General features: G+C 46.8%; 1 protein-coding gene across 1 annotated transcript in view; it reads right to left on the bottom strand.

Moving 5' to 3' along the window:
- Positions 1-26,404, bottom strand: part of LOC144454166 (uncharacterized) — a 163,188-nt gene that overhangs the window by 74,805 nt on the left and 61,979 nt on the right. Inside the window, exons 5-6 of the mRNA XM_078149521.1 lie at positions 9,291-9,466; positions 4,645-4,724 (exon numbers count right to left, since the gene is read on the bottom strand). Coding sequence (XP_078005647.1) covers positions 4,645-4,724; positions 9,291-9,466 — 256 coding nt within the window. The remainder of the gene's footprint in view (positions 1-4,644; positions 4,725-9,290; positions 9,467-26,404) is intronic.

The following is a 26,404-nucleotide window of genomic DNA, read 5'->3' as shown; positions in this document are numbered from 1 at the left end:
TCTAATTCACTCAGACAAGCCAGACTTATGAATAAGTTAGTGACAAGTCTAGAAGTAGAGAACACAGCCCCCAAAGTGTGATTTGAATACTTCCCATGGTCTACAGCATCTGAAAGGGGATTAAACAGGATTGCTCAACACTTCAGTGCTTGCTGGACTGAAAGGGGTCCTACCTGAAACATATCAAAGAGAGTTCTCAATTAGCCTAACAAGGTATCCAGAAAAAACTCATTGATGTGCTAAGGTCACTGAACAAATAGGACAATACATCTTCTTGTTTTGCATCTTTCTTTCTTCTCTATCAAATAACCATAACTTTTAGCTACCTGAAAATGTTACCTTTGGGAGGTATTTTTTAAATAATATTTCATTGTTTGCCAGTTGCATGCAAAAACAATTTTTAACCTTTTTTTAAATTTTGAGTTCCAAATTGTCTCCTCCCTCCTTCCCTCCCCCTCTGAGATAGTAAGAAATTTTAAGTAGGTTATACATGTGCAATCATACAAAACTCATTTTTGGGAAGTATTTGGGCATCATATGGAAAGAATATTCAATTTTCAAAAAAGAAATGTTTACCATCAATAACCACATGAAAGAGTTCACCAAATCGTAAGAGGATGAGATGTACAAATTAAAACAACTCTGAGATTTCACCTCACATCAATCATCTTGGCAACAGTGATGAAAAATTTAATTGGCAAACGTTAGAGGAGTCGTGGGAAGACAGGGACATTGATATACTGTTAGTGGAGCCTCAAAGTGCCCAATCACCACCGAAAACAATTTGGAATTAAGTATGTCATTAAACTGTTTCTTATCATACCCTTTGACCTTGAAATACCAATACCAATACCTTGTTCTAAGGAAAGGTTCTGGTAGGGGTTGAGGGGCAGGCAAGAAGTGCAGCAGGGGTCACTGAGCAGTTAGAGCAATGGGCAGGGGGGAAGGAAATCAATTTCTAAAAAAAAGTTAAAATAACAAACATTCAGGAATCCAAGTTCAGGTCTCAGTGGTCAGCAACTGGTTGTATGAACCCAGGAAATCCCATCAATTCCCAGCGTCTTTTCCTCTGTTACCACATGAACTTGTGAGGGGCCAACGAGCTGTGCATATAGAAGGGTTCAAGCAGGGTGAGGAAAATGGAGGGTGGTACTCTTTATTTAAAGGAGCAAATGATTAGGATAAAGCCTTTCTAGCAAGAGTCAAGAACTTTCATTTATTCCCATTAGAATGAGGACTTACAGGTGGGTCAAGTCCTACACTAATCAGTTGACTTCACACTAGGGCCATGACACTAGTTATCTACCAATGCAAATCTTAATCTAGAATCATCTGACAGGGACAGGGACAATGACCCCTTTAGCATTATTACCTCTCATCTGAGGACAACGGGGTCTACAATCCAAGAGTCTCAACTAATGATCCACCATATTACTTCTCTTCTCTGCAAGAATTCCTCCAGGTGCCCAATGACTCCCCAGCCTACCCCACCTCTCCTACTAACACCCAGTACTACCCTCAAGTCAAGTCCATAAACAGTTATTAGGTACCTGCTATGTGCCAGATGCTATGCAAAGCCCTGTGGATACAAAGAAAGGCAAAAGACAGTCCCTGCCCCCAAGGAGCTCACAGTCCAATGCGGGAGACAAGCAAACAACGGCGGCATGCAGACAAGACACAGACAGGCTAAATCAGACACACATCCTCTGAAAAAGGTATAACAAAAAAGATGGCCGTGCGGGACTCTCGTGCAAAGAGCCAAGTGGGAATTTCACCGCCAACACTTAGCTGCGTAAGTCTCAAGCTTTCAGAGAAAATGGGGGTACGGCTTTCAGCACAGGATCACTGGGCTGGAACTTTAGACGACATCAAATCCAACCCACTCCCACCCAGACAGACACAATTTACGGCTATGGAAACTGAGGCACAGGACAAGTAAGTGACTTGCTAGGGTCTCACAGCCAGAAAGCTCCGAGTAGAAGGTGAGCCCAGCCCTTCCTGATTCCAAGTCCAAACCACCTGCACCATGCTTCCTCTCAGGGTCCTGACCTCCAAAGGTCACTGTGATGATGATCAAAGCAGATAGCAAATGTATTTTGCAAACCTTGAAGCACCATAAGCTTAGTGAGTGGCTGTTCAGGTTATTCAGAGATTGGCTGATAGCAGAGCTACTTAAACCCCTCCAAACACGTCTGATTAGATATCAACAGAAACTCCACCCAAGAAGGAGACTTGAGTCTGAACAATACTCTGCAAGCAACCTTTCCCATCCCCCTTCCTGCTGGCACCTTCCCTAGGAGGAGATTACCTCCCATTCATACAGAAGCACATAACTGTGACATAATGTCTTCTCCTTCAGACTGTGGCTCCTTCACAATAGGTAAACGGTTCTTGCCTTTTTTTTCCCCCAAAGCTTAGCACAGTGCCTGGTATGCAATAAGTGCTTAATAAATGCTTGCTGGGGCAGCTAGGTGGCACAGTGGATAGAGCACCGGCCTTGGAGTCAGGAGACCTGAGTTCAAATCTGTTCTCAGATACTTACTAGCTGTGTGACTCTGAGCAAGTCACTTAACCCCATCGCCTAGGAAAAATAAATAAATAAATAAATAAATGAGCAAACAAACAAACAGATAAATAAATAAATAAATAACGGTGATGATACAAATGAATGAACAAATAAATAAATATATAAATGAATGAGTAAATAAACAGATAAATAAGTAAGTAAATGCGTGTTTGCTTGACCAAAGCAAAGTTCTAATGGCCTGAAAGGCCAGCAAGGGTTTGTGTCCTCCAACCTTGACATTCCAATCAGAAGTAACTTGGGAGCATTTCTAATTGTCCTTTAAAAACAAGTTAGATTCAATTGTTTTTCAATCACTCTAAATCTTCTAGCCGTGATAAAGGGCCATTCCTAAACAGATGTCCCAAACTTACTGCACCTCCCAAATACGGCTTCCAGTCCCTCCAGTAAGCAGAGAACGCTCTCACCAGGGTCACCAAGGATTTCTCTGTCTATGACATTTTTGCAACATCTGAGGGTGATGAATATTCTCTTATAAATACGATTCCATTCTTAGCTTCCCTGACCCTCCTTTTACCTGTCTGATCCTTCCTCATCCACTCTTCTTCCCTGGTTACTCTTCCTCTTCCCATGTGTCCACATGTGACCTAATGGCTCTGTCCCCAAGTAAGTATGTCTGTCTGCCTCTCCCCCCAATCCACCCCCATTGCCTTAATTATCACCTCTAAACCAATGAATCCTAAGTCTATCTATCCAGCCCCCCACATCTCTCTTGGCTTCTAATTTCCAATCTCTAGCTCCCAGTAGAATATCTCCATCTCAACTTCAACCTCAACACATCTAAAACTAAACTAGCTGCATGTTAAGACAACGCCTGCCACTTCCCAACTTCCTCAGCAAGACTGACAGGGCTGCCGTCCTCCCAGTAACCCAGGCACAGACCACTCCTCTTCCACCTTTCCTTTACCCCTTACCTTTAATCAATTGCCAAGCACCATCAACCCTACCTGTGTGCAACCTTTTAAGTCTGGATGTGGCAGGAGGAGATAAAAGAGGGGGAGGAGATAAATGGAAAAAAGGGAAAAGGAAGAAACGGTTCACAAGCTGCAGACGATCTGATTCTCCCCCCACATTTCAAATGTATGAAATTGGCCAGACAGATAAAAAAACCCTCAGAGACAAGAAGCAAAAATCGCCAGGCTTCCTGGGAAGAAGGTCAAATGTAGTACTGTGTTCAGAAGTAAATTGGCCCAGGCTAGGGAATATACCCAAGTAATGTTTCACACGGCCCTCGGCAGGAGAAGAAAGGAAACAACAGCGAACCAGCTGGAACGGGGAGTGACCTTTCCACAGGGGCTACATCTGTTTTCAAAGCACAGAAAGAACAGAAACCAGCCCTGTTGGTTATCAGATCTATCAGCCAGGATCCAGCTTCGAACCAGCAGCCTCAAGGGAACTGACCCAGCATTCATTAACCCATCCTTCGACCCCAATTCTTCAACAGGTACACACAGATCCCGTACCCGACTTTGCTTTTAAATCATTTAAATTGTTTTAAAATGATACCCTTTTCACCATAAACCTGGGAATGACAGTCATGTACCTAACCCCAGGTCTCTAACTCAAAGACACGACCATTTAAAAAAAAATGGGGGAAAAAATAGATTTAACATATAAATACCACCTGCAAGGGTATAATCATCAGGTTTGGAATAGGCGGTACTTAAAACCCCATGATGATGGCATCTGGTCTTGACTGTAAATCTTTGACTAGCACACCTCAAAGGGAAAGTCATCCCCCTCGGGGGCAATTAACACTTCCTCAAACAGACAGCCTAGGAAACAGTCTGTTGGGTCCCCACAGGCCGTCTGCCTCCCAGTATCCTGAAGCAGAGTTGGGTCTCCCTCCACTCTGCTCATCACCCCCATGGGGAATACTGACGTCTCTCCTTCCTTCCTTAAATCTCTGTGGATGTGGGGCCTCCCTATATGAATGCAGATGGCTTTGGGGATTGGGGGTAGGGGCCATACAACCAGCCCTCTCAGCTCATCCCCGTGGGTTCCTCTGTGCTCTTTTTAACCCAGATAATTACCCGTTTACCTCTCCCAGGAGCACCTACCTTAGAATGAGCTTCCATGTGGTACTTGGCACAGTTCTGGAGCTGAGTCACCCAACACTGCTTTTCTTTAGCATCAGCAGCTGAAAGAGGGACAGGGCAAGACTTGGTTGGCCAGGCCCACACCCCAGAGCCCCTCAGGCCTCGAGGTGAGTGGGGAAGGCCACCAGATACATCAACAAAACTCCCCCAGAACCGGTGTCTAACACCCCCAAGCCCACCAGGCTGAGAACGCACAGACAGTCCCCAAATGAAACATTAAAAATGCATCCTCAAACATCTCACATGGGGGGAAGAAAAATTGACCTTTTTCTTGCCTTCAAGAGTCACTTTTGCTCCTTTAAAAATGCAAGAGAGAAGGAAAAAAAGAGCACTTAGTTTAAAATGTTTCTTTCCCACATGTGGCTAATAGAGGTTTGAAAGCCCAGCTTCGCAGGGCCTTTTGTTATCTAACACAGACCTGTACAGTGGGGTTATTAACATTTCAAAATAAGCTTATGGTTGAATTACCATTTTAATATGTATTCTTTGGGGGTTTTATTAAGATGGGAAAGGATAAGGCACTGAAGAAAACCTCAGAGAACCCAAAAAGGCTGCAAAAGGCCACTGAAAGTTCAAACTGGCGGCAAGACTCCTGGGGTTTTTTGCCCCTTGGCAGTTGCCCTCCAGCCCCTAAATAAATGGACACGGAAACATCCTTTACCTAAAGCGTGCATGCTGTAGATCACCTAGACCTACGGGTCAGCAGTTAATCACACAGTCCGGATAAAATCCGTCTGAACTGCTGTTACTCAGAATAATGTGTGTGAATAGTATTATTGTTATTATTAAATAAGACCTGTCCAGCACCTACGATTTCACGCTGGAATGGACGTGTGAGGTCACAGGAACATAACTGGAAGAACCTTCAGGGGCACAGGAAGACAGATTTCATAAGGGACTCCAGAGGAAGGCACCATCTGGTCCAGCCTCATCTTACAAATAAGGAAACTGAGGTCTTGACTCTGTGACTTGCCCAAGGTCACACAGCTAACCAGCAGGAGAGATGGGATTTGACCCCAGAACCTCTTGACCCTCAAAGCAGGGCCTTCAAATAAATGAACATTCACGGGAGCTAACGTACAGTATGTGTTTTGCGGACCGTGGGGCGCCATATAAACATGAACCATTATTACCGATGTTATCAATATGTAGAAGGAGAAGTCTGGGAATTCTTATATTATTTTCCCATTTTGTGCTCAGAGGTGGTAGTCTTACCAAATTATCTGAAACTCTCAAAAGATCATCTGGAAACTGTGCCCTGTGGACCCACCGCCCAGCGTCTGTGACATGAGAAGGCCCCGGGCCCTGAAATAATACCTGATAACTTTCACGCCCAAGGCCAGGCACGGTCCCCAGGGAAAGTGGGAGCAAACAGTGGATAGAAAAGGCTGTAAGCTCCAAGAGAGGAAGCAGGCTGGACTCGGCCTCCGAGGTCCCTTTGAACACAGAGCTCCAACTCCTGCATCTGCAAATGCCCAAAGCGGCGGCAGCAGCCAAACACACAGAGCGGAACGGGGAAAGGTCCAGCCCGCCCTGTCTAGGCATCCTTCTTTCAAGAATCCACAAACTCCAAATGTGATGTGTGTGCCTGGGAGGGGTCAACCCACCTTCCTTCCACAGCTCAGTAGACCTGTTTTCCTTCCAGCTCAGCCCCTTCCTGATCCTCCCACCTCTTAGTACAGGGGTGGGGAAGCTGCAGCCTCGAGGCCACACATGGCCCCCTAGGCCCTCGAGGGCGGCCCTTTGACGGAATCCAAACTTCTACGTTTTCTAAGCCGTAGATTCCCAAAACCCTGTCTAGCATCTCCCCACCAAAAGTTACCTTGGATTACTCCACGCATTTCATGTACACCTATATATTACGTGGAATGTCTCCTGATAGATTATAACCTCTTTGAGGGCAGTTTCCTTTTTTGTCCATGTATCCCTAGCTATGTGGTGCGGTGGTTAGAACACTGAGCCTGGAGTCAGGAACACCCAAGATCAAATCCAGCCTCAGACACTTACCATGTGGCCCTGGCCAAGTCACCTAACCCTTTTGCCTCAGTTTCCTCATCTATAAAAAGGTCTGAAGAATGAAATGGCAAACCACTCTAGTATCTCTGCCAAGAAAACCCCAAAACGACTGAACAAAACAACAACATCCCTGGCATGTGGCAGGGGCTACATAAATCCTTAAGGAGGGACCGCTTACAAAGTCTTGCTCTCCCGGCCACTGGAGTGGGATCTGCTCCTTCATGCCGCTGACCACAAAGGACCGCCAAAGCCCGCGTGGCTGGGTACTTCCCACACTGCAGCTTAATTCAGCCCCGTGACTATCTCATGTTGTTAATTCAACGTTAATAAGTTAATAAATGAGGCTTCGATAATCGATGGTCTGTTAAAAACTGGAGGCAAGACCGTGCCTGCTCTCTGGTCAAACTGACTGGGTTTTTCTCATGTGCGGCGTTTGTCATTTTAGTTTTAGAAAGCCCAGGCAGGAATAAGTACCAGCAAGCTTTCCCACCTATTGTTTCTGCTCTGACAATTTATTCAGCAATAAACCAGCTGGCACTGCCCGGGACCGCATAAATCTCGGCAGCCGGAGGGGATGCTGCGTGAATCTCAAGGAAATGTATTCATCTCGCCAGCTTTCCCTCCAAACAGAGGCTTCACCCTCGCTTCTGAAACTGCACCCATTTTTATTTTATAGGTTTTTGATGGCTTTATGGAGCTACTCCTAGAAATATGATTTTTAAGCAGATAATAAAAGACATTAACTACTTTCTGGCAGACAGAGCAATGCAGCAGAAAGAACCCAGGGCTGGGGATCAGGTAACTTGGATTCAAATTCTAACACTGCTGATCCCTACATAAGTGACCCTCCAGTTACTTACCCTCTCTGGCCCTCAGTTTCCTCATCTGTAAGAGGAGGGACATGGACTTAACAGCCCACTGCTAGGGTCACCTGTTAACTGGCACCCCCACCGTCCACCTCCAAGACCAGAACACTCCGTGTCTGGGAGGCGGCTGCAGTACCATGATGTAGTCAAAACGCCTCAGGGTTCAAATTCAGGTTTTGCCACCTCCTGGCTAGAGGAACTCAATAAAGGCTGGCACAGGAAAATTACAGCAAACACAAGCTCCACAAGGAGCTTACCATCCACAGGGGGATACAGCGTGGACAGGGGGATACAGCGTGGACACGAGGACAGAAGTACAGAAAGCTGTGGGATCTTCTGACTGGGAGGGAGGCAGTGCTGCTGACTGAGCCCAGAACAGGCCAGGAAAGGAAGTGCTCCTCAAGAGATCGGACATCTGTGAGATTCTGTGCCCTCGACGGGCTACAGAGAAACAGAACAAAGCACCCCCCAGGACGGGGCACACCCCTCCCACAGACTCTGATCCTACGGTTTCTGCTCACTTTGGGCAACATTACCTCCAGATCTTGTGAGCAGAGCCTGGCGGAGGTGCTGCGTAGCAGGATTTCAGAGGAATGAGACAAAGTGCACATCCCTCCCCAACAGGGGAAGAATTTCTCTGGCAATGCTCTAGAACAGGAGTTCTGGACCCTTTTTTTGGTATCTTGAACTCCTGTGGCAGTCTGGTAAAGCCTGCAGACCCTGGCCTCAGCCACTAGCTGTGTGACCCTGGGCAATTCACCCACTGCCTCAGTTTCCTCAGCCGTAAAATGGGGATAGTAACAGCACCTATCTCAAAAGGAAGGCTGTGAGAATCAAATTAGATGTTTGTAAAGAGGGCTCAGCCCAGTGGCAGACACACAGTAGGCAATACAGAAATATTTACTCCCTCCCTCCTTCCCTACCTTCTTTCTCAGGATAATGAGGTTTTTTTGGATTCACAATTAAATGAAATGCTAAATTTCAGTTAGAAGATAAAAGAGTATGAAAACATAATCTTCCCCTCATCAAAATTCACAGACCCACAGAGCTCTATCCCCAGGACCCCTGGGGGTTCCATTAACTCCAGGGTGAGAAACCTGCTCTGAAGGGATGCAATAAATAAGGATTCTTCAGAAAGGAAGGGACCCCAAAAGAATCACAGCGGGCAACAGATAAAACTGTAGGGAAGAGGACTTTGGGACCAAAGTCCTTCTCTTTTTCATTTTAATTCTATTCCCCCCAATCATGAGGCATTTACTTTTTCTCCCTTTTCTCCCTCATGCCTTCCTGCCCCCATTGGAAGAAAGACCAAACCTTGGTAACAAATATGCATGGTCAAATAAAACAAACCTCCATCATGCCAGTGTTTATAACTGCAGTCTCTGCCTGCACCTACTCCCTAGCGTAGGCGGGTGGCATGGTTCACCACCGGTCCTCTGGAACCACTGCTCGTCATGGCTTTGAACAGCTTTCTGGGGTCTTTCCCAACACTTTTACAATGCTGCTATTAGAGAAGGGCAAGGGTCTTTCCTCCCTCGGGGGAGTCAAGCTCCATGCTTCCCATTTCTTCACCTAACTGTGATGGGGAAACGCAGAGCCAGGAGGCCGGGGACCGCAGCCCTCAGCCCGGGCCCATCCAAGGTAAGTGCGGGAGGGAGGGAAGGGGAGCATCCCAGGGGTGACTCTAATACCAGTGCAGGCAGTCCCGGTGATGGATGACCGTACCTCTCAGTTTGTACACCTCTCCGTTAGCAGAGTAGACCACCAACATGTGTGGGGCTTCGTCACTCAGGGACACTATGGCTCCGGCTAAAGACAGGGCTCCTCGGGGCTTCTGGCTCTTGCTTTGTTCATTCACAAAATACTGCAGAATCCCCGACTCGAAATCCAGCATAAAGTACCTGTTGGAAGAAACCACAGGGGCGTTATTGTTTTCTCCTAAGAAAAGGGAGTATTTATGCCCAAAGGGCTGTAAAAATGGGCATACCCTTTGACCCAGAAATACCACTTCTAGGGCTGTATCCCAAAGAGACCATAAAACTAGGAAAAGGAGGGGCACCTGGGTGGGACAGCGGATAAAGCGCCAGCCCTGGAGTCAGGAGGACCCGAGTTCAAATGCAGCCTCAGACACATAATACTCACAAGTCAACCTCGATTGCCTTGCAAAAAAAAAAAAATAGGAAAAGGAGCTACATGTACAAAAATATTTATAGCTGCTCTTTCTGTGGTGGCTAAGAACTGGAAATTGAGAGGATGCCCATCAGCTGGGGGATGACTGAACAAGTTGGGGTATATGAATGTAATGGAATACTACTGTACTATAAGAAATGATGAACCGGCTGACTTTAGAAAAACCCGCAAAGCCTTGTATGGTCTGATGCTGAGTGAAGTGATCAGAACCAGCAGAACACTGTACACAGTCACAGCCATGCTGTGCAATGACTGACTTGGATAGACTTAGCTCCTCTCAACAATGCAAGAATCTAAGACATTTCTGAAAGTCTCATACTGGAAAATGCTATCCACATCCAAAGAAAGAACTATGGAGTTTGAATGCAGGTCGAAGCATACTGTTTGCTCTTTTTTTTTCCTTCTCTTTTGTTTTGTTTTTTCTTTCTTGTGGTTCCTCCTATTAGTTCTAACTCTTCTTTACAACATGACTAATGTGAAAATACATTTAATAGGAATGTATATGTACAGCCTCTATCAGACTGCATGCCGTGTTGGGGAGGAAGGCAGAGAGGGAGGGGACAAAATTTAAAACTCAAAAGCTTATGGAAGTGATTGTTGAAAACTAAAAATTAATTAATTTAAAAAAAAAAAAGAAAAGGGAGTATTGCTAAGTGCCCCTAAGAGCCCCAACAACACAGAAAAACATATCAACTATTAGCTCGGAATCAAATCTCCACAATTCATTAAGTGAAAAATCAAGATTCTCCCCGGTGTTTCACCAAAGGCAGTTTGTAGGTGGTGGGTGCAAATTTCATTCTGAAAACGGAAAACAGTCTGCAGCCATGAATCCCTCAGGGCAGGGGGTCTGGGTCCTTTCCTGGTATCACTGTTGTTATCCTCTGTGGGTGCCCAAATATGAAAGCAGCAAAGACCAGTGTTAAATCTGGAGTGAGCACTTAAATTCTTGTTAGCTTCACCCTGGGAGGGTGAAAAGCCAGGGAATGGATTCATTCTGCCTCACCTTGGGGCCCGCCTCCAGGAAGATTTCCCAGAAGCTTCTGGTTTTTGCCAGGACTTCTCTGACAGGCAGTTGGGCCAGCCCTTGCCCCCTCCATCTGAATAGCAGCAAGCACAACCCCGTATTCCCAGCTGGTATGCTCACCTTCAGCCAGCCACCTTTGACCCCCAAAGCCAATCGGTTCCCCCATGTTTCTTTGGCACTACTCTGGTGGGGTGCTAGGGACGCATGCAGTCTGGAGGGGTGGATGAGAGGGTCTCGTATGCACAACTACATATAAAAATGAAATGCCCCAGATTTCTCTCTTTCTCTCAGGGACAATGTAAAATGCTATCAAATGGCATGAACAGAGCAAAGGGGAGAAAAGCCAAGTTATCACAGATTGGCCTATGTTACACGTATGTGGCTAATGTGCTCTATTAACCATGACACAGTGTCCTTTCTGACAAGGCTTCCTCTACCATCACTGATATAACACTGCCTCCGTTGGCAAAACAAAGAAAAACCCACAAGAGGTCTTGGGTGCGGAGTCAGCCGATGATCCAAGTTCAAATCCCATCTCTGCCTTTTCCCAATGGGGTGACTTCGGGGACACCCCATCTGCACTCTGGGACATGGTCTCCTCTGCAAAAATGAGGAGCCCCTCACGGCTCTAAATCTGCGATCCCTGGATCTCGCCGCCGTCTCCACAAGAGTATAAATGAGATAACCCTGACCGCTGCTCACCCCGAGTAAACTCTCACTCAGTGTGCTATGCGCAAGGCGAATTTAAATGCCCACTCTCTTCCTCCTTCTTCTTTCGAGGGACAGAATCAAAATGTAGGACAAGCTGAAGTTTTCAGCTTGTATTGGTGGCCAAGTACTGAACCCTTTGGCAACTATTCACTAAACATGTGTAAAAATACACAATTGCATAAAAATACAAAATGGCCCCAGTCTGCTTCTGCAGCGACTATGGTGGAATGAAAGAAATAGGACTAGACGGCCCTAAAAGTCAAAACATGAGTCTTTATCCAAAGTACAAGCAGGTCCATCACTGGAGGACCGGAGTCACCACTGCATACATTCAGGCAAGCAGGTCACCAAAGCTTGATTCACTGATAGAAAACTTCATCAGAACCTCCAAACCAGGCCGAAAGATATCACAAGAGTCAGTGACTTCTGGAAAAGGAGAGGGTGAGCAAAAGCTAAATATGGTGAGAGATTCAGATGCTAAAGATTCATAAATTCCTCAAACCCTCACAGCTGCATGTCACCAGAACACTAAGCATCCCAGATAAGGAAGCTGGTTGAACAGAGAGACCACCACTGAGTCACAAATAAATAAAACAGCCATTTCATTATTAGCCGTGGCCAATTATCGAAGGTAAAAGGTGAGGAGGCACTGTATGCAGTTATAGCTGGGGCCGGCCGTCCTCCTAAAGTAAGCAGCTAGTTCAGAAAAACAGAAAACGGATAAAAGACACCGACTTTGACAAGCACCCTTCCTCATAACTAACAGGAAAGTTAGCATAGTAGGGTCCATCAAGGGCCACACCACTGTGAGCATATTTGTAAAATATCACCAGAGAGGCTTTGACCAGTATCACAAATTATCTATAAGATGCAGAGAGGAAAATGGGCCTGTGGAAAGGTGGGCATAGAGTCTGAACCTGAGCCAGAACCCAAGAGCATTTCTAGATGAAATAAACAGATGCAAAGTATAATAGGTTTATTGAGTGTTCATCCAAAAATACAGTCTCATCATCCATGAAAGTGATGTAACTGCCATACCTGAACTCAGGCCTTAGGTTGGCTACTATAGGAGAAAACGCACATGGCATTTAAGATGAAGTCAGTGAGACTGGCTGCACCCGACCAAAGACTGCCCATACTAGAGGTAACTTACAAGCTACTTCCAAACGGGGAACATTCCAAAACAATGTATGAAAAAACACGAGAGGCGGAAATGCACCTGTGATACCAGCGATCCATCCATGCCTGCCAACCGTGTGAAATTCTTGTCCACGACATCCACTAAGTCCTCCAGGGAACTTTCCCTTCAACATGCTAGGGGCTCAAATCCTCTTAATATTATCATAAATTAAAGAATGATCTATACATCTAACAATGGTGTCCTTGATGAAACTATAAGACAGGTCCTGCAGATGGGCAATGACCATGGCCTGCAACCAAACAGGGAGGAGGGAGGCATTCAGAAGATGAGCCGTGTTCCACTATCCCAAGGATCTCATCAGGCCAAGTGTCCAACTCTTAGAACAAATATTCTCCCAGCGTGTAGCATAGCTGTACGTCACAGAGGGTCACCAGAGAAGAAGGTGGCCTGGCCACACACTGGGGGAAGGATAACAGCCGGCTCACGTGCTGAGCAGGGGGCAATAAGATCCTTTCAGAAAGGTCTCTGGCCCGTGACCAGGGCCTCTTTGGAAGCTACAAAAGGGAGGACGGCTCTGACTGACCAGAACTGCACAGGATGGAATGAGGAGACAGGAAGGGGCTGTAGTTGGTACAGCTTGAGGGATTGAAACATACTAGTAAGATCACCAAACCAGCCAAATAAATGTGTGTGTGTGCTCTGTTTTCAAAGAGGACCAATGATGTCATGGGGTGACGCCTTAGCTTGCCCATGAGTTGGATTTAAGGGAGGCAGAGCCGTACGAAAGCATCAGGCTCACTCTCTCTTCCACAGTCATCGAAGTCCAGTGGCTGGACAGAAGTCAGGACAACTGGCGAAAGCCTAGGATTCAGTGGCTGACCGTGGCACCGCGGATGTCTGACCGTGCTTGGAACAAATTTCTCTCAAGTGCTCATTCCTCCAGGGGAAGGCTTCACATACTTGGGGTAAACACCCCCTGACTCACCAATGGATTTTTGGCCCAGTGGTTACCCTCCACCTGGTTTAGCCCACCTGTCAAGACGGTTTACTGCGATGTGGCCACGGCCCATGCGACAGCTTCTTAGAGCCACAGGTGAGAGTTGGGGCCAGGGGGACACCAAAGGTGGACGAGCAGCCCTCACCCCAGAGGTGCTGGTCCTCCCTGAACACTCCGTACGCCACATGTGTGTATGTATATATACACTATGTCACACACATATACACGCATATGCCTATATTCGTATACATGCATATACATACATACCTATATATATCTATCTATCTATATATATATATAGATAGATAGATAGATATACGTGCATATATACATTTATGTATATACACATACATATATGGTATCTACAGAATTTATACATAAAGGACCCACAAAAGACCTGTGCTATCACCAGCATCAAGAAAGCTTGCCAGCAACGTAGAGTTGTCTCCGACTTAGTAGCTAAATCCAAGGAAACTACCTCAAGTCCCCAAGGCAGAAGTGTCTGAGGCAGATTTTGAACTGAGAGCTTCCTGACTCAAAGCCCACATTCTACTCACCATGCCACAACACCTACAAATAACTCATCCAGAGTTCTTGGGGGGGGAGGGTCCTGTCATTTCAGGGGGTGAAAAAAAAAATGTCCTTCCCCCCCCCCACTAACCTCTAACTGAAATTTGGCATTTCCTTAGATAATGAACGTAGGCAACAAACCCCAGATAATTATTATTAATAATAACTGCGACTTTGTCACCAACAGAAATCCTCAATGTTTTCATATCACATTCCAGATGTTGCAGATATCTCAAAATATGGTTTGCATTCGTCACTATTTCAGAATCACACGTTCGCAGCCTTCCTGTCTACTGACTGTCAGAGCTATTGGTTTCCTCTGTAATTCTGCGCATTTTATTTTCTACACTTAAAAATATCACGCTGAGAAAGGGTCCACGGATCTCTGAAGACCGCCAGCGGGCCCAGGCCACGAGTGTAAAACGCCCTCCGCTTCACTCTCAGGCAGGGACAAACGGTCCAACCCTTCACAAAAATAAAGATGAAAGGGGGTTGGTCCGTGGTTCTTGCTCTACAGTCAAACTGAGTAAGTGCCGGCTGCAGCTTGATTCCCTAAGTGACTGCCCCCACCCTGGCCCATACTTGGTGTCAGAGTGATGACAGCAGGAAGAAGGAAGACAACCTCAAATTCTAGCCTAGGACTGACTGAGCACAATCACCCGTCCTTTGTAGGGGAAAGGAAAAGAAAGGAAATACAGTCACGGCCAGAGAGATACCAAATGAGGATCCTTAAAATATACCTCCTAATAAGCAAGGAGTGAGGCAAGAAAGGCATTCACCCACCGTGGAAGGACCCAGCTAGTCAGGGGGCAGGGAGCAGAGCCTAGGCATGGTGCTGCTCATTAAACGACACCAGGCCGGCCGGTCCTTCTAGGCACATGGGCCCAAATTCCAAACCTCGGCAACCTCTCGGACTGCACCTCAGATGCCCCCAGTCCTCCCCGCTCAGACCAGCCAATTAGAGGTACAGACCTCTGCAGACGCCAAGCACATACACAGACTCTGCTCACAAAACCCATTATTCAAGAGACGGTACAAAGGGATTAATTTAACACTGATATCTCTCAGTGAGAATCAGGGAACAGTCAAACTCAATTTGAGGTATCCTGAATACAGGCATATATAACGATGGCGCATTACAAAACTGGCTTGTTAATTCCAACCTTAGGCCTTCTCACCATCCTAACAGGAAGGCGTTCAAGGGTCACCATATACAGGTTTTTGGCACGGTGTGGGAGGGGGAAGGTACAGGAACCAATCATCAGGCACTTATTAAATATCTACTGTGTTCCAGGCACTGGGGCAAAGACACCCCCCCAAAAAAAAAATAAGAAAGCCTCTGACTCAAAAGAGTGACAATATGTCTTTGCTTACATGCCAAGGTTATATTCTTGACATCATGGAGATTATATGACTAAATACTGAAAAAGTGTTCGTGTTTCTTCAACTGAATCTAAAAAACAATCAATTTTAAAATCCACATTCATTCTGTACTTTACAGGTACGGGACACTACAGGTGTCGCAAGTCTCAGTGCTGCTTTGAACTTCTTTTGAAAGCTTTCTGCACTAAGACTTTTGGGACACCCAGCACTTAAGTATGCCCTGCCCCGCCAGAATGGAACATCCTTCAAGGTAGGATTGTTTCACTTACTGTAGCTGTATCCGCAGAGTCCAGCCGGTGCCATGTACACAGGAGGCTTTTAATAAAGGCTTGCATGGTGACTGGACTTGGTTCACTGAATCTCATCAGATCTCAGGTCCACTAAGTGCCTGAGACACTGACCAAGGCAGGGGTCAGTTCTTTCCCTTTCCTCCCTGAAATAAAAAGGACTTTTTTTTCCCAAAAGAAGTGAGGAACGCGATTAAAAATGAGAGGTTTACCTATCAGTAGGGATCTCTCCAGATGCCTCTGGAGAGTAGACCCGCGGCCCGCTGGGAGAGGCTGGTGACTTGGACCCACAGGCAAGGCCATTCAGTGAGACATCAGATGCTCTTGAGAAGCAAGGAGGGCCGGGTGGCGCCACCAGACTACACAGAACACCCGGAGTCAAGAAGACTCATCTTCCTGAGTTCAAATCTGGCCTCAGACACTCCCTAGCTGTGTGACCCTGAGCGAGTCTCTTCACCCGATTTGCCTCAGTTTCCTCATCTGTAAAATGGACTGGAGAAGGAAATGGCAAACTACTCCAGTACCTCTTCCAAGAAAATCCCAAACAGCGTCACAAAGAGTCAGACACGACTGAACAACAGCCCTTGACCGACTCACCCAGCTCCTCCATGTCTCTGGCATTCGTCCCCTTCTCTCCACTCACACGGGCCCCATCATGGTTCAGGCCCTCAATACTTCCTGTCTATACGGAGGTCTCCTAACTGGTCTTCCAATTCTTTTCAAGTCAAGTCTCCCCACTCAACCTCTGCCCACGCCCAAGTGGTTTTCCAAAAGCACTGCAGAGCTGACCGTGCGGTGCCCCTCAGCTTAAGAGGCTCCAGTCACTGCCTCTCAGACAACAGTCATGACGATCAAAGCTGCGATCACTCTTCCTGGCCCACAAGCAAAGTTTAGGCACCCCTCCTCCAAGAAGCCTTCCCTGATCTACCCAGCTGTGAGCACTTTCTCCCCCTCCTCAAATCTCTCCTTTGCCCTGCATTTTATTTTGCTATTCTGTAAGATTCCTGATCCTAACAGGGGTGGAAACGCCTTGGGCACCCACCACCACCACCACCACCACCACCACCACCACCACCACGCAGACTGAAATCCTTCAGTGCCTTCTCTTCCTGTGGGACTTCTATCCCTGCCTGCCCTGACTGATGCAGCCTGCTAGGCCAGTCCTCAAGCCAATCTGACGGGCATTCAGTAAGTACATTGGGGCAAGGCTAACTTGACTGGACTTGCTGCATGAAGAGGATTTAAATCATTTTAAGTCCCATTTTTAAGAAACTCAAGTTACTAGATACCTCCAGGATTCAAATACAGAACAAGTCCCTGCCTTCAAGACCCTTGCATTCGTCCTACAAGGTCCTTGGTTCATGTCAATGTTAACTCCCCTGCCCCCAGCCTCTTCATAATAAATCAGTTTATAGTCAGAGGACCACCCATCAGAAAGGTCCCTCCCAGCTCTCAGATCAGGCTCCTCTGTTCTCTTGCCTGCGTGACTTTCACAGGAAGGTCATTAACTCTGGGCCACCCTTGCCAAGGCCTGGGTCTCCGGCTCCCCCCAGCACACTGAGGGGCCGGTGGGACAGCGGGAAGAGCAGAGAGGCCCTCATCGCCCCTGGGGTTTTTCCATCGGCAGATTCTTCTCTCTCCTCCACATTTCGTGACTGCCAACGTGCTCACCTGGCAGGCACCCGCCCGCCACGCTTTGCTGGCATCATGAAAATTGATTCTGGAGGATGCCTCTTCTCCTCCCTGCAGACCTTCCAGAATTACTCCCCTATCCCAGCTCAGAGATGAGCTGGAAAGGAAAAATCCTGAGCAAAGAAGGACAAAAAAGAAGACAGAGACGAACAGACAGATACAAATACACACACACACACACACACACACACACACACAAGAATTTTGTACTTGATTTTTACTTATTTTGGTAAACATTTCCTACTTACATTCTCACCTGGTTCAGGCCTCACGTGGGAATTTCAGAGGCTTCTGATCAAGAAAATTAAAGCAGAATCAAAGCTTTTGGGTTGCAGTGCTAGAGAAGACTTTTCAGAGCCCTCTGGACAGCAAGGAGGTCACACCAGTCAATACTTAAAGAAATTAATTCAGGCTATTGACTGGAAGGTCAAATACCAAAGCTGAAGCTTAAATACTTTGGCCACATAATGAGAAGATGGAACTCCTTGGAAAAGATCCTGATGTTGGGAAAGATGGAAGACAAAAGGAGAAGGGGATGGCAGAGGATGCGATGGAGAGATGGTGTCATGGAAGCAATGAGCATGAGCTTGGACAGACTAGGAGATGGTGGAGGAGGGAAGGGCCTGGCGTGCTGTGGTCCATGGGGTCACAAAGAGTCAGACACAACTGAATGATTGAACAAAACACAAGGCATTATTATTGAAGAGGGGACCGAAGCCCAGAAAACTGAAGGCAATTTCTCGACAACCACAGATCCAGAAGCTTCAAACAACAAATCCATCCCTCTCTCCAATGGACCACAAAAACAAAGACATCTGGAATCACTCTCCAAAGCCTTGGGTTTGGAGAGGAGCTCTCCCCCCCCCTTGCCTCCCAGGTGACCGTGACTAAGTCTTTTCCCCCTCTCTAGGCCCGTTTCCTCACCTGTAACATCATGGGGTTGCGCTAGGTGACCTCAAAGGCCATCGCCAGCTAAATTTCCTATGATCCAATCGAAAAAGAGGGATCAGTCAGAGCAGAGGAGAATTTGTGATAAATACGCGTCGCTTAAATTAGTACGTAGAGGAAAGAGTTGCTCACAGGAGAGGGTGGTCCACGGGGTGAGAGAGCCAGAGTCAGAGATAACTCAAAAGAGACCACAGACCTTGAGAGACCATTGAAACTGTTCTTGTGTTCCAGAGGTCAATCTATCCCTCTTCAAAATTGCGTTTTTTGAAAATGATGGGATGACAAAGAAAACCAAATATACTGAAATAGTTATCAATGTACTTTAAAAGTTTTCTCAGATAAAATGTTTTTAAATGCATGAAATAAAATGCATAGGATTTCAAAGGAAACCAATTGTGAAATAGTTATTGAAATATAAAAACAAAAAAACCAAGCTCATGGCCCCCAGGTTAAGAGCACCTCCCACAAGGAGGGGCATGAATGAACTGTCCCGGTAATAAAAACAGAACCGAAGGAGGATATACTCATGGTGACTCCAGGATTGTAGAGAGAAGGTCACCCAAAGAGGATGGAGGTGGAACTGGGGGAGGCCAGCTGCGGTACCAGAAAAGAGAGACTCAAACAAGCTAGAAATTACCCCCTGTGTGACCTTGGACAAGTCACTTAACTCCCCCGAGACTGGGTTTCCTCTTGCGTAGAATGAGCACTCTGGCCTAGGTGGCCCGAGCTCCTGACCTATGAGCCTAGGAGCCCCCTTCTCTCTCAGCAGACAGGGGGCCATCTCCAGGGGAGAATGGTGCCTATCTGGACAGAAGCTATTACTGTATCAGTCGTTTTTCCATAACTGTGTTCTTTGTTAAAAGGAAGGGTTCAATTGAGAATAGGGGGCAGATTTCTAGAAATAACTGAGATGTGGAAATAAAACTTATCTTCAGAGTTTTAAATTTGTTGACAAAGGCCTTGGTGGTGATCGGGTGGTGACAGAGTAACCCAGTCTACGTTGGCTCAGTCTGGATCAGAGAACATCCACTTACTCAGCAACGGCAGACCAGACTGAGTTTCTCAGCTTTGCTGTTTTAAAAGCAGTTTCAGAACAAAGATTAATTATCAATTTTTAAAAGTAATGGAGCAGAGAAGGAGGCAGCTGATGAGGCAAGTCCAGTATCAGCTTCAATCCTATGGGGTATAGAGAAATATCCCGGCCTCTGCGGGTGCCGGTAGGGCCCAACCCACAGAGCAGGCTTAAGTAAATGATGTGCCTCTGGCCCAACTTTCTTTCTCAAATCAACTGAGAAAGCAGCCCCAGTAAGTGAAGCCTAATATTTCACACTGTCTGGAGGGAAAGAAGCCCCATTTAAATTGGACGTCCTCTGTCTCCACCGGAACAGTGGCATGATTAGGTCTGATTTCAGGAACCAGATGATATACCACGGAAAGCAGAAGAAATTAGAATCCACCCAACACACCCTTAAAGGGGCTTTTAATCATGTATTTGTGGAATTCAGAGAACTGTGGGGAGACTTTGATGAGCTGAGGCAGAGGGAAGAAGATAGATGGGAAAATACTTAAATATAAAGAAAGACAACCCTGAGGTTACCGTGCTTGGCAGAATCCAAATGGCCAAAGGCGGCCCCAGAGACTCAGGGATCACACACCCTCCTTCCTCCTAGGAGAGGGCTATCAGCTGTGGTCACTGTTATCTAGCTTTACTTAAAGGTTGTGGGTTTTTTTTTTTCTCCCTCACTCGGTTATAGGAAGAAGGCAAGTTTGTGGCTGAGCTTCAGTTTCCCCATCTGTAAATAGAGAGATTGGCCTGGATGAACCCTTAGGGTGACCTTCCAGACTCCACAATCCATGGCTCTGAGTATAATCAAAGGGCTTGAAAACACACAAACGACATTTCCAAACGCGCCAAGAAGCTGTTAAGTGATGGCTCGGCCAGTAAACCAGGCTCACGGCGTTCTCCCTAGCTGCTTAACTTAATTTCCTGCAGTCTCAGAAGAAATACTTCTCTTTGGTCCATTCCAATATGCCATGGAAATATCATTCGACAGAGAATCCATTTCCTGTTGAGACCTACTTTCGCCGTCACCAATCAGCCTAGTAGTGCTGGGCAAAGGGGAGGTCCGCCATGCTTCCAGACACGCCAGCTCCAGGCCTGCCACTAAATTTTTATCCACAAGAATTTAGTCACCTACTTGTGAGATTACATTGACCCTCCCTGGAAATTCTGGATTTATCGGTTCCCAGGGCCCTCCTCTGACTGGCAAGAGAATCAGCCTCTGATGGGCTTCTCTGGGCCTCAGGGTCATCAGCTATAAAATGGCATGCGAGACCAGTCGACTTCCAGGGTCCCTCCTGGATATTACTGCCTGTCACCGATGATCTAAGGAGTCAATACAATGATGAGAAAACAGCTTCTCCGTTTTCCAATCAGCTCTCCCACAATGCATCCAGCTGTTTCCCAGCTGGCCTAGGGCTCACTAAAAATTTCTCCCATTGGCTGTGGGGGACAGGGGAGTTCAGTGGGAAACATAGTCTGGTCTTAGCTTTGCTAGGGGTCTCATCCTCTGTAACTCTTTCCACCTCCCTGGGCCAGTGGGACCCAAACCGCCTGCTTCTCTTCCACTCCCAGCTACCTTCCCAGGCTCTCTGAGGACCACTGGCAGATTCCCATCAGCCGCAAACATCTCTATGCAAATGGCCTCCAGATGTATACATCCAGCCCTAATGTCTCCTCTGAGCTCCAGTCCCACCAAGCGCCTCTCAAGCGGGCGGCCAGGCAGCCCAGGGAAGAGAGAGCTGGACCTGGAGAAAGAAGATCTCAGCTGCAGTCTGCCTCAAATATTTACTAGCTATGGGACCCTGGGCCGGCAGGTGGCTGAACCTCTTACGGCCTCAGTTTCCATATCTGTAAAATAGGGATGAAAAGAGCAGCTACCTCCCAACATGGTTGTGAGGATCAAGAGAGATAACATATGAAACATTCTGCAAACCTGTAGGTGTTATGTAAATAGGAAGAAAGGAAAGGAGGGAGGGAGAAAGGAAGGGAGGAAGGAAGGAAGGAAGGAAGGAAGGAAGGAAGGAAGGAAGGAAGGAAGGAAGGAAGGAAGGAGGGAAGGAAGGGAAGGAGGGAGGGAGGGAGGAAGGGAGGAAAGAAGGAAGAAAGAAGGAAAGAGGAAGGAAGGAGGGAAGGCGGAAGGGAGGGAAGAAGGAAGGGACGGAAGAAGGGAGGGACGGAAGAAGGGAGGGACGGAAGAAGGGAGGGAGAGAAGAAGGGAGGGAGAGAAGAAGGGAGGGAGAGAAGAAGGGAGGGAAAGAGGGAATAAGGAAGGGAGAGAGAGAGGGAAGAAGGGAGAGAGGAAAGGAAGGAAGAAGGAAGGAACGAGGAAAGAAGGAGAAAGGAAGGAACAAGGAAAGAAGGAGAAAGGAAGGAAGGGAGGAAGGGAGGAAGGGGAGGGATGAATGATTAAGCCTTTTCCTTTGCCAAAGGTCAGGGATACAAGTAGAAAAGCAGGACATCCAGCCCCATTCTCCAAGTGGTCACACTGTAATGAGGGGAGGTGGCACATATCCTCGGGCTCAGCGGCAGGCCTGAGAGAAGGCCCCGGGGTCCTAAGTGTTCTGCTGCGGGACATGGCAAAGGCCTGGGGCATTCTTAAGGTCCACTGGCAGGTCAGAGGGCAATGTCCAGGGGTCTGGTAGCAGGACAGAGGGTGAATCTGCTCCAAGTACAAAAAAGATAAGACATTAATACTGTTTATGAGAAACCATTAAAGAGACCCTAAAAACTTCACTGATCAAATAGAAAATTCTAACCCCGCGCTCAGTGACACACAACCCCCAGCTCCTTCAGGCAGTTAGCCTGCAGCTACTGCCGCAGATGCTCCATCATCCTGGTGAATAACACAGTATTTCTTGATAACAACCGACACAGTCAACACAGGAGAAAAACGAACAAACCAGAATACGGCAAATCATTTGGTATATACTACGTGTATTAGAAGGGTAGCAAGTGGCACAGATAGAGCCGGGCCTCAGATCTCCTGGGTGTAAAGGATCCCCAGGCCAGGAGACCCCCTCTCCTAGTGCACATCTCTGCCTCCCTAGAAACCTATCAAGTCCATGACCTGGGGAAATGACTCGCCCAAGATCACACAGTGAACAAGCAGACCCGAACACAGGTCTTCCTTCCTCCGAGGCTACAAATGCCTGCTGATTCCATTTCTATCGCTGTTAAGTATTCCCAAACAAAGCAAGATCATGTATTTGAGGCCATGTGCCTGAAATACCATTGTGCTGTAAGAAATGATGAGCAGGTTCATCTTAGAAAAACATGGAAAGTCCTGCATGAGATAATGAAGAGTGAAATGAGTGGAAACAGGGAACGCTGTATATGGTTAACAGCAACATTGTTCAAAGAGCAACTGTCAACGGCAAAGCTATTCTGAGCATTGTAAATATTCAAATCAACTACAAAGAACCCAGGAAGGAAGATACTTTCCAGAGGAAGAATTCATAGATAGAAGGATGAGTGGTATGGTTTTACATATATACAGAGGGGTGTGTGTGGGTGTGTGTGTGGGTGTGTGTGTGTGTGTGTGTGTGTGTGTGTGTGTGTGAAATAGTGGCCTTCTCCAGTACACGGTGAGGGAGGGGGAGAGGGCAGTTTGAAACTTAAAATGTAACCAAAAAGTTAAATTAAAAAAAATTTTAAGGGAAAGAGAAAGAGAGAAGAAAGAGAAAAAGAGAAAAAGAAAGAGAAAGAGAAAGAGAGAGAAAGAAAGGAAGATGGAAAGGAAGAAAGAAAGGTAGAAAGGAAGGAAGAAGGAAAGAAGTAAGGGAAGGAAGGAGGGAAGGAAGGAAAACCTATTAAAATAAATGAAAATACAAGTACATAGACAAGCTACTGAACAAGAACATAGAACACAGATAACATTAATACGTGGTTTTCTAAGTCACTGTCAGGCCAGCAGGGGCACTCCCGGATGCTTAGTGGCCCAGCTTCCATTTGAATTTGATACCACTGGTTTAAACCAGCAAACCCTAACGTCCGACTTCAGAGACTGGAGCAGAAGAGAGAGACTTGACCTTGGACTCGGAAGACTGGGTTCAAGGACTGGCTTCTGACACGTCCCAGCTCTTCACTGGGCAATTCACCTAATTTCTCAGATGCCCAGAAACTCTATTTTCAAAAATGATAGGTGTTTATCTGTTTACCTTGGTGAAGAAGAGTTTCTGAAGAACTCTTTGAACCAATGAAACCAAAGAAAAACATTTGATTAAGCCAATTATTGTATTAATGATGCTAATCTTGAAACCTGAACTTTGTAAGCTCAGAAATTCCAAGCTAGAAGAATCCTCAAGTCACCTAGTCTGTGTATCTCCTCTTACAGAGTAAGAACTCGGGCAGGGCCCAGAACAGGGAATGCCTCGGCCACCGTTATCACCGTGGTCACATGGGCCAGGATGCACAGGAGCCAGACCTCCAACTCCAAGGCCAGCATCCCTTCTCTGCCTCTCCATTCCCTTTAATTAATCAGCCCTTAGTATTTTTACAAATCAGGTTCACTGTTCTGAGGTCTCCAAAGCCCATTAGACAGAAGGACCCATACCTGCCACCAGAACATCCATCAGAAAAGACACTTCTAACTTGCCTAAAGGTGATACGTGAACGCTAAGCTGGTAGAACAGCACTCTCTCTACTGGCCCCCTCTGTGTGTTTCAGAGAATGGCCCTTTCTGGAATACAACCATCAGAAACACAAGTGCAGCATTCCGGGGGAGAAAGTTTTTCTCCCAATGGTTGAAGAGAATGCTAATCATTCCTGTAAAGGCTGGAAGAAATTGCACATGGAGGCAGCTGCTTCTCTGGGATAATCCTCACATCTAGATGGAAGGGATTATTAGTGGGGAAGCACCGTGGCATGATACATGGAGAACCAGGCATGGGGCCAGAAGACCAGGGTTCAAAGTCCCATCTCAATGACACACACAGAATGTGGGACCTAGGAAACTTAACCTCTCAAGGTTCTGGGCAGCTCCCTAAGACTGAGTCACAGGGAAGGCACAGACCTGCACGGGAAGGAGTGTCCTCACGTGGGAGTCCCCAAAAACCAATGAAATCACAAGTCTGGGCCCTACCCCTCCTCTATCCAATGCCAAACATTATCCACCAGCCAAAGTTACAATTAACAGGGAGTTTAAATGCATGGAGCCAGATGATCTTTGTAATTACAACGATCTTGGCTTTTTCCTCCTCGTCCAAAAGCCAAATTCTCTACTCACCTGAGCATGGCATCCCATTTCAACAAATCTGAAGACTTCAGAGAAATATGGGAAGACTTCTACAAACTTTCACAGGGAGAGGAAGTAGGGTTAGCAGAAGAGTCACAGACCCACCACCACAATAGTGTAGACAGATCCAACGTGGAGGCATCAAAACTCTGGTTAATTATAACAGTCAATGTTAGCAGTAAACACCTCCTACCGGGAGATCAACACTGAGAAACAGAAGTCAGTCTGGGAGGAGAGATAAGGAAACACAGTGCTTTTGACAGAGAGGTGGGAGACTATCAGGGCAGAATGTGGCATCCTTCACATCTCTGTGCTTTGCTTCATTAGGAGAGAGGCTTCCATGGGGGGAGGGGGGAGAAAAAAGAAAGATATCAACAAAAGTGTTGTTTTTTAAAGTCAACAAGACGAAAGGTAAGGCCTTTGTCTTAACTACAAATAAACTGTTTCTGGTAAGCGACCCTGTGAAGTGCTTTTCTGTGTCCACACAAAAATGGAACAATTTTTCCCAAATGAAAAGCCACATCCAGTCTGACCAAGGCACCATTTCCAGTCTGACCAAGGTGACCAAGGCGCCATTTCCAGTCTGACCAAGGCCCAATCTGACCAAGGTGCCACTATCCAGTCTACCCAAAGCCCCACGTCCAGTCTGACCAAAGCACCACATCCAGTCTGACCAAGGTGCCATTATCCAGCCCGCCCTGACCCCTCCCCACCTTCCATAGGCTTCTTACAAGCCTCTTCATTAGTAAAGATGTGCCCATGATAAAGGCCTGCAGTTGTTTTGTATTCAAGGCCTTCCCCAAAGCTGCTGTTTACCCCCAAACACATGGGAACATTTGGTCTCTTCCTCCCTCATTTGGCTTGTTTTCCCTACACACTACATCTGGCATCAGAGGTAGAAGGCCACTGGAGGGCATCTGTGCCCTTCATTTTACAGATGAGGAAACCAAGGCTCTGAGAGAGGGAATGACTTGCCCTCAGCCATAAGGCAGAAACTGGCAGGGCTGGGATTTTAATTTGGGTCTTTTGACTCCAAATCCAAAGTTCTTCTCACAGTAGGTAAAGGTTGCCAGTACAAACTGCAGCTTCTCACTTTTTTCTTTCTCAGACAAAACAATTCATATTCGGAGGGTGCTCCAAGGCTTATTTATGGAGTCTTACTCATAGTCACCCAAGAGGTAAGTAATCCACAAGGGCCATTAGTATCCCCATTTACAGAAGAGGAAACCAAGCCTTAACTGAGATGAAGTCAGTAAACATCTATTAAGCTCCTATAACGTGCTTTCATTTAAAAGCACAGTGATAAGCACTGGGGACACAAAACAGACGGGGAAGCCCCAAAGGAGGACGGGTGACCGAGGGGAGACGAGCAGACCAGGAAGTGAAGCTGCCAAGTTCTCTGTGTAGCTCTTACAGCCCTGCCCCACCTGGCCCGAGCCTACTTCAGCGGCCTCTCTGGACGCACAAGCCCCACTCCAGAGCGCTGGCCTTCTCAATGGCGCACAGACAAGCATCATCTGCCTGACCTGAAGACTTCCGTCCTCCTTCCACACTCAGCTCAAACCCCATCTTCTGCAGGATTCCAGCTCCATGCTGGCGC

This window comes from Phascolarctos cinereus, unplaced genomic scaffold (assembly GCF_003287225.1).
Source record: "Phascolarctos cinereus isolate Bilbo 61053 unplaced genomic scaffold, phaCin_HiC Scaffold_1;HRSCAF=81, whole genome shotgun sequence".
NCBI classification, from domain to species: Eukaryota; Metazoa; Chordata; class Mammalia; order Diprotodontia; family Phascolarctidae; genus Phascolarctos; species Phascolarctos cinereus.
The sequence above is the reverse complement of the archived record's forward strand: the minus strand, read 5'-3'. Positions and strand labels throughout refer to the sequence as shown.